The sequence below is a fragment of the Meleagris gallopavo genome, chromosome 1, assembly GCF_000146605.3.
Source record: "Meleagris gallopavo isolate NT-WF06-2002-E0010 breed Aviagen turkey brand Nicholas breeding stock chromosome 1, Turkey_5.1, whole genome shotgun sequence".
Taxonomy (NCBI): Eukaryota; Metazoa; Chordata; class Aves; order Galliformes; family Phasianidae; genus Meleagris; species Meleagris gallopavo.
In genome coordinates this window covers 35,987,947-36,007,245 of record NC_015011.2, presented here as the reverse complement: position 1 = coordinate 36,007,245, position 19,299 = coordinate 35,987,947, and the positions used below count along the sequence as shown (strand labels likewise).

General features: G+C 38.1%; 1 protein-coding gene across 1 annotated transcript in view; it reads right to left on the bottom strand.

The window, feature by feature from the left end:
* Nucleotides 1-19,299, bottom strand: part of TPH2 (tryptophan hydroxylase 2) — a 59,661-nt gene that overhangs the window by 13,514 nt on the left and 26,848 nt on the right. Inside the window, exon 9 of the mRNA XM_010708192.2 lies at nt 3,440-3,535. Coding sequence (XP_010706494.1) covers nt 3,440-3,535 — 96 coding nt within the window. The remainder of the gene's footprint in view (nt 1-3,439; nt 3,536-19,299) is intronic.

Genomic DNA, 19,299 nt, shown 5'->3' with positions numbered 1-19,299 from the left:
AGCTGATAGGATCATTCTTTTAATCAAAGAGTTCACAAGACCATCATATAATGTAAATGGATTAAAATTTCCAAAGACATTTTGACTGCCTTTTAGAAATAGTTTCCATAAATGAAATGTATGTTATTTCTGCCCTATTTTTTAAATCCCAAGCATTACTGTGTAAAAGCACTAGGTAGTGTTAACTTGACTATTAGGCAGAGTATTTATAACTACTTACTAATTATTCCTCCCTACCTAGGCTTCATTTTTAATCTTTTCTTTCACCTTATTTTGTTGTGCTTTTCAAAATTTCTGCTTGATGCTTCTACAGCATGCACTTCATCATGTGGTGCATTTTTCAATATCTCAAATTTGAAGTCTAAGTACTGAGTAGGGAAAAAAATATTGAAGGAAATCCTATATTGACAGGATGATGCCCCCATTTCTCTAGCTTTTAGTTCTTTTTTCCTAAAGCTATTGACCAGATTTGCAGAGTGGAACAGTGTAACATAGAACTCAGAATGACTGAACAAATATTTCACTCATCTGATAGTTCCAAATATGGTTGGCCATAGAAATTTCTAGATACCATTTGTAAAATTGTCTATCAATTTGTTTCCTGCAAATACTGTTGTATTGAAAAAATAACTATAGGGAGGGCAGCTAGAAAGGGGTTTTTCTTCTTGCTGACAGAAGCATATTAATACCAAGTACCTGTAAAGTCAAGGAAGCAAAATTCAACTCCGTAGCAAGATATATACCATTCAAGTGACAAGGATAAATATTTTAGCTTCTTCATAGAGGGGACTGTGGTTCCACAAGCACTGTTGTCTGAAGAATGGCAGAAGTTATTTCTAAAAGGTCTTCTTCACTCTGACTTCTAAGAAAAGTATGGGGGTCAAGCCTTGTGGCCAAGCAAACTGCAGTGGATTCACTCCCATCCAGCACAGAAACAGCCTGTATTGTTCACATTATTTTCAGAGCAATTGCTGACATCCATTAGCATTTCAGTTGTAACTAGGATCTCAACTACAGACTGTTACATCAGCGTTATTTTCCAGATCCATCATTACTCAGAGGGCAATGAGGCACTGGAACAGGCTGCACATAGAAGCTGTGGTGCCCCATCCCTGGCGGCATTCAAGGCCAGGTTAGATAGGGCCCTGGACAGCCTGAGCTGCTGGGTGGCAACCAGCCCATAGCAGAGTGTTGGAGCTGGGTGGGCTATAATGTCCCTTCCAACCTAAACCATTCTATGATCTTCAAATCAAGGAAGAAATTTTTCCTTCCAGTGGGTGCTTGGAGATAAGGGCAGAGATACGGGAAGTTGCTTTCTGATGAAAAGTCAGAGACCAGCAATGGCTTGATGAGAAGCTCTGCAACATGAGGTGCCCAGAAATTCTAAGTGCCTGGCTGATGTATCTCGTTGACAAGAAGCATATTCAGCACCAGATTTCTGGTCTAGAAAGAGCTCCTCCCTTTGTCAGATTAGCAGAAAACTTATTTTGACTTGTTTTTCCCTTCCCCTCTTACTTTCACTTCTGCCCTAGAGCACAGTTTCACAAAAATTGGATGTTTTTCACCTTACCAGTCCCTTTAAGTACACGATGGGCATTTGTGGTACGGTGGTGTTCTGTGCCTGTAGCACACCAGTGCTCAGTCTCTCAATAACTGAAATGTTTCAGTCTAACTATGTGCAGTGCATTCAAGATATGGATGAAACTTAACAGCTTATGATACACAAGAGGTCAAACCAGATGATCTAGTAGTCCCTTCTGGCTTAAGATCTATAAAATATAAATGTAATGTAATAGAAAATTGTACAGTATTTTTGACATATGGCAAAATTATCATGATATGTGGCCTAACCTTTAAAGCCAATCAGTACTCCATTAACGTACACCTTATTTAATTTTTACTGTTGCTTTCCAAAAGGATTATTCTTTGCATTTATACTCTGAGATTATTGCTGAGTGAGGAACAGAGAACAGGGATTACAGTTAAGACTTCTGCGTGATAACAGAATATGCACACTCCATAAGAATAATGTGTTTGTTTATGACATTGATGGTACAAGATTTATTATGTTCTTGAGTATTTAATTCTCTACTTTTATGCCTTTAGATTTTGTAAATGATGTGACAGGTATTTTCAGGGTCATCACTTAAAGGCTGTAACTGTTAGTTTAAGTAAAAGCCCTGATTCTCTGCAGAAACCTGCACAGTTTGGAGATCACACTGAATGTTGTTGGACAGGGAAAAAACAAGTGGGATATTTTCATCTCTTTGTGTTTAATCATCTTCTGCACTGTGGAGATACAACAGTTCCATGCTGATACTGAATGCTTCTGTGGCTGAAGTAGGCATTGAACTGAGAACAACTATAATGAAATCAAATTAAAAATATATATGTACTGGAGAAAATCATTTTCTTTGACCTTTTTTCTATGTCTTTCTTTAATCCCCTTGTACAGACTTATTAATAAAAGAATAGCAATCTGACTACTGAGCTCCAACATTAATATTCTCAATTACAGATAAAACAGCAAAAAGAGACTGAGATACTTCTATTAAAATGCCAGGTACTTCACTGAAAATGGGTGGAAAGATGCTCAAATGCAAATAAACAGCAGATATATTGCAAAACAGTGTGTAAACATTATTCTTCATACACTTTTTGAAACCAAATTTTTAAACAAAAGCCATCAAAAGTTCGCCTGGGTACAAGAATAAACATGACATTTCCTCCTCTTCCCTTCCTTTGTACTAACAGTGAGGTGTATTACATCTCAAAATATTAAACTTGTGACAAAATACCTCTTGCTTGTTCTCTATGCCTAAAAATAGGTAATAACTGATCTACTGCAATTACACACCATGAAAAGTCAAAGACTTTTGTCTTTATAAGTCTCTGTGTATTGCAGGCATATACTACAAGTCTAGTATGAGCTTACATGCATTCCGTAATTTTAAAAACAAATAATATACTGAATCAAGACCTAAGTGTTCTTTTAATATCAGTAACAAATCCACAGAAATATTTTTGCATTACTTCTAACAGAATTGTGTCTGATTTCAAAACTGTTTTTTTCACCTACAAAAAACATACGCTTCTCTTCTAAGTAAAGCTTTTAGAACCCAGTATACCCTTAACTGAGCCTCCATTTACCCAAAATACAAGCGTCTCACAGGCTAGTTATTTCTTAAATTTCAAACAGAAATAAGTTTTGTAGTTTATTGTTACTTTGGTACTTCACTCCTTACAAATCCATTTCATGCTTCAGGTGCCAGCTGATATGTCAAATGAATTTTTCAGCTCAGTATCGCATTTAAAAGGAAGCTTTTCATCTTGATAAGTTTAACTGTTATTTTCAAGTCAAAATATTTGCATCCAATTATAATTGTATTACGATTAAAAGAAACTTGATTCTGCTTTAAGAGCATATCAATCAACGTACCTTTAGTTCTCCAATAGAAGACAGAAGTCCTGCCCCATAAGCACGTAGCTGTCCTTCTTGCTTGCAAAGACCAAATTCAATCGTAAAAAAATAGCACTGTAAAATATACAGATATACAGATATACACAGTGTGGATTTAAAAAAAAAAAGCATTTCAGCCATGACAATTGGCGCCATATTCACTTAATTGCCCCACTTTTTCAGAATTTCATGTCTTTAATATAAATTCAGATAAAGTAATTAAATGTCATTTTCTGCAGTAACAGAGCTTTGCACAAAAATATGATTGCTTTTTTTCTGGGCACTCAGACAGTTCACGGGAATGGTTGGATGGGGCCGTGGGCAGCCTGGTCTACTATTAGGTATGGAGGTTGGTGGGCCTGCCTGCACCAGGGGGGTTGGAGCTTCATAATCTTTGAGGTCCCTTCCATCCCACGTCATTCTATGATTCCATGATCCTATGATGATTTAGCTATCAAAGCCAGAGACAAATTTGCAGAGACTTCTGACACTTTCTGAAATAAGAGAACCGCTTTAAAAGAAAATCCTCCAAGGTACTTGGTCTGCCTGTTTAAGAGCCTCTGAGGATCTCTGAGATCTAGTTCAGAACACTCAAGTTTGGCGTGTATCTAAGTGCTGTCCTGTGTTAGAAAGAACTTCTTGAGACTATGTCGTACTTATCACTACATTTTACTTCATTATCAATGAAGAACTAATATGCCACTTGGCATCTTAAAGGACAGAAAGAAAATTACAGTCAGTACAGCAAAGTTAGTTGGCTCATCCATTACAATTGTTCTCCAGGTCTACTTTCAACCTATGTCACCAGAAGGCAGTTGACGTATTTGAGCTGATGAGAATTGTGAAAGACATTAGTTAAATCAGCATTAACAGTAATGCATCTAACTTTGCTGTATTCACTTAACAAAGTGAAACGTTAGGCAGACTGTAAAAAGTAGAGATAGTTCAGTATCCAATAAAACCAGAAGACAACAATCACATCTGCTCCTATGGTACTGAGCTTTCGTTTGGTGTTATTATAATGCAGCAAGATTGTTTTTGATGCCGGATCAAACAGATGAGATTGTGAGTAACTATTCCTACATATAAGGGTTTTAGGAAATTGTACATCAACTTCTACAAAAATTCTGCATGCATATATATACACATACATACCATTTGTGTGCATCTGTGAAAACATTTATTACATTATCTGACAATTTCAGTACCTGTGCATAGGAATACAGCTCCACTGAAACCAAGAGCTTTACACAGTTTTGCATGAAATATGAATTTACTCTGCAGTTTCACTTAACTACATAACAAGTGAAGCTTACATTTCTTTTTAGGATAGACTTCAACTCAGCATTTGATACTAAATCTTTACATTTTCTGCATATCTTAAAGACAAATCCTAAGCAGATGATTATTTTTTTTTTGCCACTTCCTACTTTTCTTACAAACCCCTCTCTTCTAGACTGTCTCCATCTTAAATGCAAAAGAACAGTAATTAGCAGCTCTTTTAAATTCAATAAATGTTTAGAAATTGTGATATTGATTCATTTCTCTGCCTCCTATAAAAGTTCCTGTAAAGCCAGCACAGCACTGTGGAGAATAACATGATAAAAAAGAATAAAAACATGAGCCCTGTGTCTGATCTAAACCTGCAAAGTCATCTATGAAGAAGGAAAGGTTGTAGTGACTTAAGATGCCTTAGGTTAGGTTCCAATACAGCAGTCAAAGCACAGATATTCACAAGAGGAGTTGAAAACACAACACTGTCAAACAAGAAACCAAAGTTCCACTTCTGACTTTGCTATTGACTTGTATAAGCCAAGCTGGCATCTAATTGTTCATTAAGTACAATTAGCTGATGCCAAAACAAATGGCTTTCAAAAAAGACATCTCAGGAACAAACAACCAGATACACGAAACAACATAGGCATCACCGAGTGAAACTGAGACACTGCCACCATGAAGAATATTAGCTGAGTTTTTGCCAGAAAAACTTTCGGGGGGCTGCAGCCCTGGTTCTGTACATGCTGTCACTGTCAGCAATGAACTGCTCAGCTTCATACTTAAACCCCACAAGCATCTTTGAATTAGCCCCCTCAGCTCTCTTAAAAGAACCAGTGTGGTGAACACAAACATCATGACAGATATACAGCAGGACTGAGCTGCTCATAAAGCACAGTGATCACAGTCATTTTCAGTCTGAAAGCAAACAACAGCTAAAAAGGGGGAGTCTGGTGTTTGTCTATTACAGATCTGTCAGATGGCTATAACTTTCTCCTCACTTGGGAGGACTGATGATAAAACACCTACCTTGCACTAACTTGTGGTATTAAGCTGTAGTATTTAAAAAAGCCCTTTAAATGAAAAGCTCATCTTTTAATAAGTTTGCCATACACAACAGCTACAATTACTGTATTTTAAGAGAGCGCTACTTAGCTAAGAAAATGAGATAGCTCACCCAATGCTGCCATCTTCAGCTTATTGCTCAGTAATACACAATTCCCTCACCCTCCCACTCACACACACCCCTAAAGAAGGTTTGGTGCATTACAAGGCTCAGCAGGCTTTAGAAATCCTTGCTCACAAGCCCAAAAACACAGAAGTATATTGAGAAGGAGATTAAATATTAACTATATCTGGGTACCTTTTATAGACCAGATGCACAAACACTCAGCACATGCCTCTCTTTGTGTGGTAAACTACAGTAGCTGCAGTCACTATTATACCCGTATATAACATATAGAAGATAACTGCTACTGCAGTTGAAGTGACTTAATGAAGAAACGGCTGTTTAGATTAATAAAAATTTAAAAGCTTTCCCTGAAGGTAAATAGATGATAATTTAATCATCATTATGTGTAGGCTGGTGAACGCTAAGCACAAATTGGGGCGTGCAGGCTTTCACGTTTGGATTTAAATCTTTGGCCTCTCTCTGGCATAGTCAAAATATTGAAATTACAGATTTCTGCCCACCCTGCAGCCCCAGACACTTGGCTCCACTACAAGCAACAGCAACATCCTATCTTTTCCCATTATTTCCACTTCATCTTTGGAGAGAATTATGGCTTTAGTACATCTTACAGGTAGGCTCCTGGAGTTCTCTTGGGGCCAGTACCAAGACATCTCAATTGTCCTCATGATCCCTTCAGACACCCCCTTCCTCTATTTATCTTCTCCACCCAAACCTTCCAAAACTGCAAGTCCCCCAAAAGATCCCTGTGCCCACAACTCACTGCCCCAAATTTTCATTCTTCTCATACCCCATCACCTTAAGCCTCTTGCTCCTGTTTACCACCTCTCATTAGACAATGTAAAGAAATACATTAGATGGCCATTAAGATGCTTCCAAATTATGCTAAATAAAACAGATGATGTCAGCTTTTTTCCACTATAGTCTCTTTCAAGTACTAGTCTCTCCTTCATTAGAAAAAGATTACTCTTTTATAGGAGAACAAAAACTTTCTGCTTCCATTCATGACTCTTACTGTATACGTTTATAGCAGCAGTGAGTACGGCATTGCTCAGTGCTCCACAGCAGCTCTCTGCTAGCACAGAAACAAGTCTCCCTAAGCAGTGATATGACCTAGTTCACGCTGAGATCAACAGAAGCAATATTATTTGTGTCCACGGAAAGTGAATCAAATTGGAAAAAGGGATCAACGAAGAAGGAAGTTTAACTTTTAAAGCAAGAAGACAGCAGCTTCCTGACAAAGTCATCATCCCATGCAGCAAGCTTCAAGATGACACAAAGCAGTAGATAAGATGTCTTATAAATTCTGGAGTTCTAGAAAAGCTTTCACTAAAATGCCTTTCTATTAGTCAAATGAGCAAAGCAAGATGAAGAATCAAGGCGCCAAATGAAGGAGTAAAAATAACTCTTAAACCAAGAGATATCAACGTAGTGATCTAGACTGTGCCAAAACACAAAGTAGCATGGGATATTATTTTAATTTTTCTCTCTTATTTAACTGAAATATATGAATGATACCCATAGTCATGTTCATGAAATATTATCTGCATGGGCTCAAAAATAAGTAAACAGTTTTATGGAAGAAAAAGTGCTTTTAAGTGCAATTATATACTAATACAGTAGATATCTTCCTTCAGAATCCCTGAATCAGGGGTCACTGTCAACTAAAACCAGTATATCAGAAAAATATCACCACTGTATGGCTTTAGACCTACACTGTTCTCCAGACATCTACAGTTGACTGGAAAGATACAGAATAGATCAAGGCTTGGCAAACTCCAGACTTGTTCTCCAGGGTAAACACAGTGTCTATTCTTCACACACCAGCCTGCAGAAAAAAAGTTCAATGACAGCCATACAGTTAATTAAAAAAAAAAAATAGTTATTCAATTATATTTCAAAATTTTCAGTCGGGAGAGAGGTCTGGTAATCTCAGCACCTGACTGGTTTTGAAGACTTTGAAAAATCACTCCTCATATCATTTTGCATTTGAGAATTTCTCTCCTAGAACCTGTGCTAAGAGCTTGTGCAGAATGTTGGGTGCTAATGTCAAAGACTCAGCACCTCAAAATCTACCTGTTCCAGAAAAACACCGCTCAAGCCATTCAATTTCATATAGCCTTCTTATGGTATAGCTGAGAGACTGATACTTGCATTCACTGGGCAATTTTCAGTAAGATGAATAATAAGATTTTGTCTGTTCCCTAAAACAGCTCTAAAAAGATGTTCTCAGAATGAGTCACAAGGAACAAAAAGGAGGGACGGAGTAACTGCATGACCGCAACCACACAGCATGGATAGGAGTACTAAGCACTTCAAGAACTCCTCATGGGATGAGGATACAGTCCCATGCTAACACACAGTACCAGAAACAATGTACCAGTTGCAAAGGAGACAATGCAATTATTATTGCATGTAAATACTTGCAAGATCAGTGCTAAATATCCTTGAGGAAACATCTTTGCATTCGTTCGGTTGGACTTACAAATTCAAAGGATATTTAAATGTATGTAATATGGTCAATAATTTGCAAGGTTTCTTCCTTCTTCAGAATGTCTTTCATATTTTAGCTTTAGAATTATACATCTAAAAATTAAATCTCTCATATAGTTGTAATTACCTTGTACGAAGAGAGTTATATACATCTAAAAGACTTTCAAAAATCCCTGTTAGAAATTAATCTTGAGAATTAATGAAAGACAGTTGTTTTCTCCTCCCCACACCCTTCCCATAAAAGTCGCTCAAATAGCACATAAATGGTAAAATCAAAGAGTATGACTCTCATTTGTGCTTGCTTTCTCCATTCAGAGCTGGTGCAAATAAATTTGTGAATAGCTGTTTATTTTTCAATCTCAAGTATATCAACAGTCACCAAAAACACAGCTAGCATTTCACATTTGACTGAATTATTCAAAACTCACAGTCTGTTGATTAGTATCAGGAATATCCCAGGACAAGAAACAGATATATGTAATACAGGTAACCCAGGCAACTAGCCAGTAGAGTCCAATGCTGGCACCCAAATAGCAAGCAGTATCAGCTATTTGACAGCTATTCATGTGAGAACATTATTGCATAAAAAAGCAGGGAGATTTTTGAACAACAAATAAATCTCATGATGAGCTTGTGAATAGATCAAAAGCAGAAAAGAAGACAAATTCTGTGGATAAGTCTTTCTTTATAGATGATTCGCCCACCTCCAATGAAGGGACTGACCTTATTCACAGCCTACAGCATTTCTAAATAAGAAAATAGAGTTTAATTTTTCAGAGTTGCCTTCTTGAAGTTTTTTGTTTAGTCTGCCACTTTGAAATGTACTTAGGCTCACCAAAATGAGGTTTTCTTTGGAGATTTCCAAGTTTTTATATTTTTAACAATACTCTCTTTTTTCCCCTCATCTGACTACTTTGCATTCAGACCTTTCAGTAAGGGCAAATGTTTAGAATAATCTTTTTCTAAACAGAAGTTTGAGTAGATGTGGTGCTGCTCATTAGAACATTCTGTATTAGAAGCACACCAGCCTTCGCATTTCTCTTGACAGCCATCGCATACAGCATCACTTCATGCAAATTCCTCTAACACAGTGGCTTGAAACGTTCAGAGAAAGCACGTGCTATAGGCAGCAGTGAAGGTTTTTACCCTTTGTGAGTACTTTGAAACAACACGTTTCTTTTTGCCGAAATTTCTGCAGAAAAATCTCATAATGGTAACCAAAATAAATGATCATCCCGAGTTTCTTAAAAAGCAGAAACTGTCGTTCAACAAAGACAACACTACAGTGGCATCAGTAAGGAGGGAACTCTGTAAGGTACAACACTGGAGAGCTCATCTAAGACAAGAACGTATGACTGCAAATGCAATCCACCTGCTACAATAAGATCCGGAGGACTTTCCTACTAACTCCCTTGTGTCTCTTGAGAGAATGTGTCCTGCTGTCCATTCTCACATGGAGGGCTCCTTTTTGCTGCTCTGAAAGGTGGGCAGAGGGTGAAACACTTCTGGAATCTTTCTGCTGCTGCTACTCCAGAAGTTAGCCCCCACAGAATTGGAGCCAGTGGATATCTCATTCCATGTGTGAATTGCTCTTAAATAATCTGCATTTAGGCTTGCTCTGCACTTCGATTTTTGTCCACTTCTCTTACGTTATCTCAGTTGAAAACCTTGTAGTCACAGAGATGGGAGAAAAGTCATTCTCACAAAAGCACACTTACTTCAACTTGCTTAATACTGTCAGAAGAATTCCTAATTTATTTCAATGTATTAACCAATAGTGCTGGGGCTTAACATGCAGCTAAGGAAATGAAACCATCGAAACTATGAACTGTTGCTGAGATCATTGGTTAAACATAAAGCATTGAAGCCCTAATGCTTCACCCTTCCTATTTCCCATTTCCTTTCATTTAACTCTTATCTTGAAGAACTTCTAAAACCTGGAGTTTTAAGGTTTGTTAATCTCATATGGAGTTATTAAGAACAAATGATGTGCAATAATGAACCATTTCCTTTCCAATTTATTTTACAATGTGTAACATGAATTCATGTTCAGTGCTCCCTACACTAGCTGAAGTTGTATTTTCTCATTTCTTTTTAAGCTGTTGCTCCAAATTTTAGCTTTCTAGCCCTTTCACACAGTTAGCTCAAAAGGCACGGTCAGGTCATTTGACTTGTTTGCTGGGACTCCAAGAGATAAGGTCCTCTGAATGTCAAATTACAAAGAAAAGAGGGGAAAAAAAAGCTAGGTAAACATATATCACAGCTGTCCAGCCAGAGTCTTCAAACTGTGCTGTTTCATGTGACCCAACCTCTCAGGATTCACAGTCTGCAAACACAGCCTGTCGTTACACTCTGACGTTCCTGTTCTCCAGATCTACTCTTTCAAATGAAGACTTTGCATTAACAAAACCTACTAAAGTAAGAATATTACTTGCATGTGCAATACAGCAAGGGCTGGCAGAAGGGAAGTGCTCTCTCAGCATTCTAGCTTATACTGCACCTTGTACTGTATACCACTCCTTTAGCAAAAGAGCCAGGAACTCAATAAGTGACAAGTTGGCATGACCCAAGTAAGAGCACAATTTGGAACAAATACACATACAAGAGGTCACTGACTTGTCTTTCATCTACTAACATCATCATTTTATGAAGAGTTACCAACCCTAGGACTGTTGCCACAATTCTGAGCTGCGCTGCTTAGAAAAACATCCAGAGGAGAGACAAGAACACCTTCAGAACCTTCAGACACACTTTCTCATCTGACGGTCAGAGCAAATATCTCCATAAAAGCCTAGCCCAGCCCCTAAGACCTGTTACTCACAACTCCCTTCTGAACCTTAGCACTGGTCCGGCACTGTTCCACTCTCTCCAACAATAAAATATTACACTCCCTAAGAAGCCTGCTGAGAAGGAAACTCAGCAGAAAAGCCTAGAGTTGTGATGGTGCTTAAAGAAAGCCTCCTCAGACATTTTAACTGAGGAAGGGTATGAGGTCAGTAGTGAAAGTCCTGAGGTTTCTGCTAAGAAGAGAAATCACATCTCCAGAGGGATCTCAGAACTTGTGCAAGCTCTGAAATTGTAAGTGCAGAAAGGCACTGAAGAGGCAGTGACAACTGGCAATGCTTTTACCATATTTTCATTTTAAGAAAAAAAATGCACTATTTCTTGGCAGTTGTATCCCCTTAAATGTTTGTTTCTAAGGAGAAAAAAAAAAAAGGTCTTCATTCCAAAAATAACAGGGCCCACGCTAATTTTCTTAATTTGCTTAAAATAAATATTTAAATTCTTGCATCTATTTCTGAAAACCGATGTAATAACCAGATAGCTAAGACTTGTTTTCAAACATCACAGTTTCTAACAGCAACACTGCATTTAAACTCAATGTTCTTTTCATCGCATAAATGCAAGGGGACTCCCAAAAGCTTCTTTGGCTCTTAATGCATTTGCTTAACCTGCCTTGCAATAAGGAAAAAAACAAAAAGAAAAAAGAAAAAAAAAGAAAAAAGAAAAAAAAAGATAGTAGGCATCAGCACAAAAGTGGTGCAAATTCTATTCATGTCAAGCTGACAGACAGATCAAAGAAGAGAAATAACTCAGGGAATTTTAAATATCTATTAATTTTGCCACTAAAAATATATCCAAACTGAAGATGGCTTTCACAGCCTCAAACAAAATCTTTGTCAAGTACAGCTGAGCATCTCCTTGTCTCTCACTGATTTTTTGGCAGTGAGGGCATGTAGAAAGAATTTGTCATAACTACAGATTAGTCAAGTGAGTCAACACCGGGTTACCTGCCAGAAGTCTATAAACACATAGCAAATTATATGAATATGTATTCAGTAAAGTGGAAAAACGGTATATTAAGCAAGCATTTGTGAGCACAGATCGCAGCTTTTCCCTGTACAGACAAAAGACCAAGCAATTTACAGTGGCTCTGGTCTAGAACTGACTTAACAGATGCAAAACTCACTCTAGAAATGGTCAGAATGGCCAGGCTCTCACTGATAGGCAAGATTTCTGCTCTCATGTAGGTTCTAAATTCACTGCAGATATATTACATGGATCTGCTCATAAGTTAATATGTTTCTTGAGAGTGGAAAAAGTAATTCTATAAAGCTTTTTACATACTAGAAATGGAAAGTGTGCTGTTAAACTATTAGTTTACTATGTGAAAATGGATCAAATTTATATATATTTGTAACAATTATGGCCTACTTATTCAAGGGAAGGAAGAAAAGCCTTTAGATAAAGAGTAGTATGTTTTATGGGGGGAAAAAAGAAGATAATCTTGGAGCACCCACTCTTTTCAGCATTTCTTTTAAAAGCTCTGTGATCAAACTGTTTTATCTAGCACTGTTAGCAGATACCATATTCTATAAATGCCATAATCTGCAGAAAGTTCTCTATAATGCACAAAAAATACAAAGCTTATGGATGTAAACTGAAGCAAAGTTATCTTGCCAAAAACTTATCTTTGTCAACAGAAAAGCAAAATTTGAAGACAAGGTTGAACCTAAGAAACAGACATTTTGGAGCAGAGGGTGTTCAGACTGTGCCTGCAGGCACTGTCACATTGCTGCTCCGCTCACTTTGCCTATGAGACTGTCAGCCACAGCTGGAATCAAACCAAAACGACCAAATTTATCAGATATCAGGCCCTTCTCTGCTAGTTTTTTTTTTCTTTTTTTTGCATGAACAATACTCTGAGATTTGGAGTATTTGCTTTAATTTTCCAAAATCATCAACAAATAATAATAATAAAAAAATCCCTTTACACAATAGCATCCCAAGGCCCCCCAACCCCCCAGCCCTAAAAAGCAGCTAAGGGAAATTGTGGCATGCAGTACTACATGCATTTGATTTTGACACAGACATGCACGACTGCAAAATCAAAGGCTCTCTGGAATAGAATCTTTCCCTGCTGAAAACAATAGTCCTAAATAACAGTCTTTGCCTAGTAAAATATTAACACAGTTTAACACCAACAAATCCTGACTTTGTTCACACGAATGTACCCATGCTGACTTTTAGGAGAATGCACACATGAAGTGAAGGTAGCCCACAGACCTAAAGTGTTTGAAAGTAATGGCAAATGTACCCTTGGCTTTCTGCGGCGTCAGGATTGGCCCTATAAATATATAATTCAGCTATACTTACAGAAACATTATGGCAGATCACCCAAAAATATCTCAATGAAAGATTTATGAAACCATATTTATGCAGCACTCTGATGGCATTTGATAGTAAGATGACGACAGACATAAGAACCACTTCAAAAGCTGTAGCACTAAGTAATTGAGCCCTAGGCAGACTTAGCTCTTTATGGATACCAGACGTATTTTAGCTTACTTTCATACTTTTATTTGAGCATACAAAGAAAATACTCAGGAAAATGCTGGATGAGAGAACTAGACCGAATGCATGTAGTATGCTCAGTCCTTCAGCCTGTATTTAAAACAATTCAGATTAGCACAGTTGTGAATATTAAAGTGGGATCGTTTCAGCTCTGCATGAACAAAAATTTTTAGACTTTCCGTAAGATGATGGCATTTGGGTTATACATAGTAGATAATAAGCATAATTTTCCTTCTGGAAGCAAAATCATTTACTGATATATTCCAGACAAGCAGAAGACGAGTTTATGGTTTGAGGACACTGCTCGTTACACATAATCAGTCTGGTTTCTGCCTGAAAGCAGAACCTGCTGGCTTTCTTCTCCAGATGTTCCCACCAACCCACAAGAGTAGGGCTGGGTGTGCAGGGCTGCAGCAATGGTTGCACTCTGCAGTGCAGCAGGACGCTACAATGCTTGAGCTAAGGAAACCTGCAGCTGCCTCACCCCACCAGCATTACACATCACAGCCAGATAAACAGGTAGCTGCTATCACAGGGCTGTTCCCAGTACATCTCAGCAGGGCCTTCCCCATGTGCAGGCACCTAGGTGTTTTTCCATGGCATCTCCGGCTGCTTGGGATCCATGGAAATTGAGGGTAACACTAACTCTCTTGCCTGTGCACTTGCAGAAGACATTCCTTCAGCCCTAAGTGACACCTAGACAAAGGCAAAATGAGTTGCCATGTGCTGGGCTCCTTCGCTTCTCCACAAACCTATGTGCTGCTGTGGGAGGACCTTCCAGCTGGAGGATCTCAAGTGCAGATGACTCACATGCCAACCACTCTGCTACAGAACCTTACTGTTTTAAGTATGGAAACAAATGCAATAGAAAAAGCAAGAAGCATTATAAAATTTACATCGTTAATTTGCTTTGACAGCTATGTACGCCTCTGGGAATACTTCTTGATGTATTATGAGAAGAAGTGTGGTGTACAAATAAAGCCTTACTAGCACGAAACCTTCACTGCTCTGAACAGTACAGGAATACATTTTTAAAAATGAGTTTCCCATGCTTATGTGCTATAAGCAAAGAAAAATCAGCGTACCAATCTCAGTATGAATGACGTCTACACAGATTCCAGGTTTATCTCTTTCCTCCAAAATATAGGTGAAAGCACAGGGAGAGCCCAAAAGAGCAGCAACATACTCTGAACCTTTCCTCTAATGTTTGTTGTTTCTTGCCCATTTTCTTTAAATATTTATTCCCATAAGTTATGTGCTTTGTTAGTAGTTATTACCCAAAACACTTGTGCAACTGTTGCTCACTGGAAGCAACGATTTGTCATATGGTCTATAAAAGAAACTTTATAACCTTTTGTTAATATATTTCCAACTCGAGGTCAAAAGAGAGAAATATGCAAAAAAACCTTATCAAAATTCATAGATTGCTTCCACCTATTCCTCAACCTATCTTAAGTGGATGCAACACTGAGACGGTAAATGTTTGCTATTTGTGTGCATTCCTAAATTCTACAAATTCTTCCTGAGCTGTTTAGTCGAGGATCACTTTCATTACTGTTGTAGCAGAGCACACATTCTCTGTGAGCTGCTGAACTACCAGCAAAGATTACTATTGCAGAATCTGCATTTTCTTAATGAAAATGAAGTTGCTCCTGAAAATAAACAAATGTAATTAGCAAGCCACTGCTGTGTGAAATTTGCACCATTCTCTTGTTAACCTATATGTCACATCATATTACTTCTGTGCATGTAAATTTGTATTTGCAGTTCAGTAACCTCGCAGATCATGATCTAACCACTTTGGAAACATAATCTTACAAGAAATAAAACAAATCCAATGTCTTGCTGCAGTTTGTTATTTTATTAGAGGCTTTCTCTTCAGCACTTTTAAGTGCTTAGGGCTTGATCTTCATAAACTGCATCCCGTCTACAAGGAGTCATTATTTCCACAACAATTTTTAATTGCTTTCCTGCTCCCAATTAAGTCAAATTGGTCCTCTCTTCCATCTAGCTTCCTCATTACAGAGTTGGGCCCAAGTACACAAACATACAAACATATTATTAAACAACATCATTTCCAGTTACTTGTGGGTGAAAAATTTGGTCTGGTAGGGCAACCTGAGATTGTCGCTCAAAGAGCTCACCAACCCAAGCAACTGCATCCTGTATCACCTCCTAACAGCAGATGAACTCTCCTTGCTGTTCTTAATTTCAAGTGGCCCCATACGAAGCATGAAATGTTTCATTTCCAGATGTAACTCATCCTGTGATTACCTACTTTGCCTAGAAACTAGATAAAAATAGGAACTTTGTGTATTAAATGTTTTGCAAGCTAATATTTTATGCCGCCCTTCACAAATTAAAAACAAACAAAAAGAACAATTTCATTAGCAGCAGTCCAGCACCCTGCTTTCACAGCTCTGGCTGGCAATACAATTTTACCACCACCTATATTACTTCTCCCACTCCCTCACAGAATGTGTAGCAGCAGAATCACCTTTTTGTACCTTCTGCTGATCAGAAACTGCAGGAACTCACACACCTAACAGAGATGCTGGTTGATAAAGATGGATCTATTGAATCCTGCTCCCCTCCTGCACCTGGATACAGATCATTTGTCCCCTCCTCAAGCAGTAGACCATGCCAGCTACACAGCATCAGGTCCACTTTTCCTGACATACAGAAAGTCTTTGAAATATACAGACTCTCACTTTTGCAGGGAGCACATTCAAAACTAGCTCAACTCTGCAGTGCTACTCTTAACTAAAAGTCACATTAGAGTTGGAACTGCTCATTTACCCTGTTCCCGAGTCTGACAGTAAAGATATCCTCTCTCTTTCGTTTTCTTTTCCAGTTCCGGCTGGAAAGTGAAAAAGGTTCAGGGAAGAAATGCATGCACAAAGTTACAGAGCATCTTCCTAACGATGAGTAACTACATAAACTAGTGCTTTTCAATCCAAAAAAGGAGACAAAGAAAGATGCAATTCTGTGAAGTCATGGGGGCACAGAGAAAGAGTATAGCTATGACTGATTATTCTCTCTTCAAATAAAGAACCACGTGAGAACAACAACAACAACCCCCCCCCCAAAAAAAAAAACAAAAAACCCTAGAAATCAGGATAGAAACAACCAAATGAGACAGTTCATCAGACAGTGAGAGTTGAGACATAGAGCCCTCTGCAGAAGATATGGTGGGTACTAAAAATTTACATGTCTTCAAGGACTGAAGGCTGTCAATGAACAGATATCTGCTCCAGATAATTAAATATATTACATCCACATTTGGCGTAAGAGTCTCTTGAATTTCTGAGTGGTCAGAAATCAGGAAACTTTTGGAAAGAATCAGGCATGCTCATCTTCCTCAGCCTCTTCCAGAGCAGCTGTTCAGGATTGCCCTTGGGGTCAATGCCACATGGGCTGATCAGTACAGCAGTTCTTACAGATTCAAACCTGGCAACAAGCTGTCCAAACCCAGAACAAAGACTTCCACAAACACAATTCCCACAGAAGACATCGAGTGTCTGCTCCCATTTCATCAACAGAACTCTTCCCATTCTCCCTGTAGTAACTTCTCTGAAGCACTGGCTTATTTTTATGTAGTACAGTCTTTTGGTTTTGAGATACAAAGCCAGTTAGGCATTGCTGCTGAGATTTTGTTCTCATGCCATGAATCTCCTGTGTGATGACAATGAAAATGCACTGCAAAGGAACAGTGCAGTACTCTAAAATATTAAATATTGATCCTTGAAATCTACAGTTTTTTCTCTCCTTTAATATGGTTCAGTGATATATGTACTGTACTATCTTTTTCACTCACCTTTGTGCTCACCTATATGGTTAACATGCTGGAGGACAGACTTGACATCAGCACTTTTTTATCAAGAATTGTTGAAACAGGTCCTTAAAATCTGGGGACCATTACCTGTTATTAATACCTTCAGAATATTATACAGAGAAAAACCAGAGGTTAGAGCATGCTTTAGAGCTGCAGTCTGTGTGCTAGGCAACACCCCACCTATCAAAGAAGAGCAATCCAATTATCCTGATTCAAACAGATTTGTATGACTTTGCAACAGCTGAGAAGACTACAACGTTCCATCACCCTTGTTCTCTGGTTCTTGTATCACTTCAGATTTTGCTTTCAGGCAATTTCTAACATATACATATAGGTTTCTTTGCCTGCTGAAGCTCAGGAGCAGACACAGCCCTAGCCACGTGCTTTTACTTCCCAAATGATGAACAATATGGATGTCAGTATTTCCAGTCTCATGCTGTCTGGCGGGACAATGTCTGGCTCCTTCATATATACTTTATATACAGTTCTACTTTTTACACTGGGAACTGGTTCATCTTCTCTAAGTGACATGCACCCCAGTCAAGAGCCATTTCATGACTCTCTTAAGTCTGTCAAAATTTACTCAAGCAGTTTTTACATTGTATTCACTCTCAGTAATTCATGCTGCAGCTCTTTTATTAATAAACTACAGGCGCAGACAGAAGCATCTCCTTTACAAGAAACTCCATTATGTCACCACTGGACTTAGGCTACATGCTCTGCTCACTACTGGCACTTGTCACACACAGTAAAGCATACCATTTGGGAGACAGAAAAATGTTTGAATGTTGAATTCCAAAATACTCAGTGAATGCCATAGCTCTTCAGCTATGATAGTAGGTTTTAGGTGGCCAGTACAAAATTATTTTTATACGGCAGAATGGCTTCAGCAGGGGAGCTGACTGCAGACTTAGAGCAGTGGTAGATTGTTGTCTACCATTTTGCTATATAAATGAGGAATATTCAAGAAACCTTAATTTTCCAGATGCATATTAGGAATGTTCAAAATCTCAAGCATTTCTGTAGTTTTCCTCTCTGCTCCATTTGTTTCTTTATGGAGGAAGACAGTTACCCAGCTCACAAGCTATACTTATGGCCCAGCACTATTGACAGTACCTCTGGGAAATATTATCTGTCGTTTTGAAGATGAGATCACAACAATTTGTCCTCTCCTGTAAGATATCTACTCAAAGTTACCACATGCAACCCACCCTTTGTCTGCAATGCTCTTGTTTCTTCCATTCTGGTTATGACCTCAGTAAACAATGTATAATTGTCCTGAATCATATGCTATACCAGTTGTTCAGTGTGGGGAAAAAAACTAGAATGAAGATAAGAGAACTGGACAGTGCAGACCGTTGAGGAAAACAGGCAAATGAGTTCACATGAATTACCATCAATTTCTCCCAGATAGGCAGTTCTGAGCAATCTATTTTTTTATCCTAGCATATGTATGTAAAATATATAGTAAAATATATGTAAAATATTTAGTATGTGACACATACACAGACAAATTAAAGTCATCTGTAGAAAATATACAATTGGCCTCAGTCATTATCCAGGCAACATAAAACATTTAGATTTATAATAAGCCTGAAACACATTTTCAAGTCCTCGTCATACAACTCCTAACAATTCCTTCAGATTATGATTCAATTCAGTATTGTGGGTTTTTTTTTGTTTTTTTGTTTT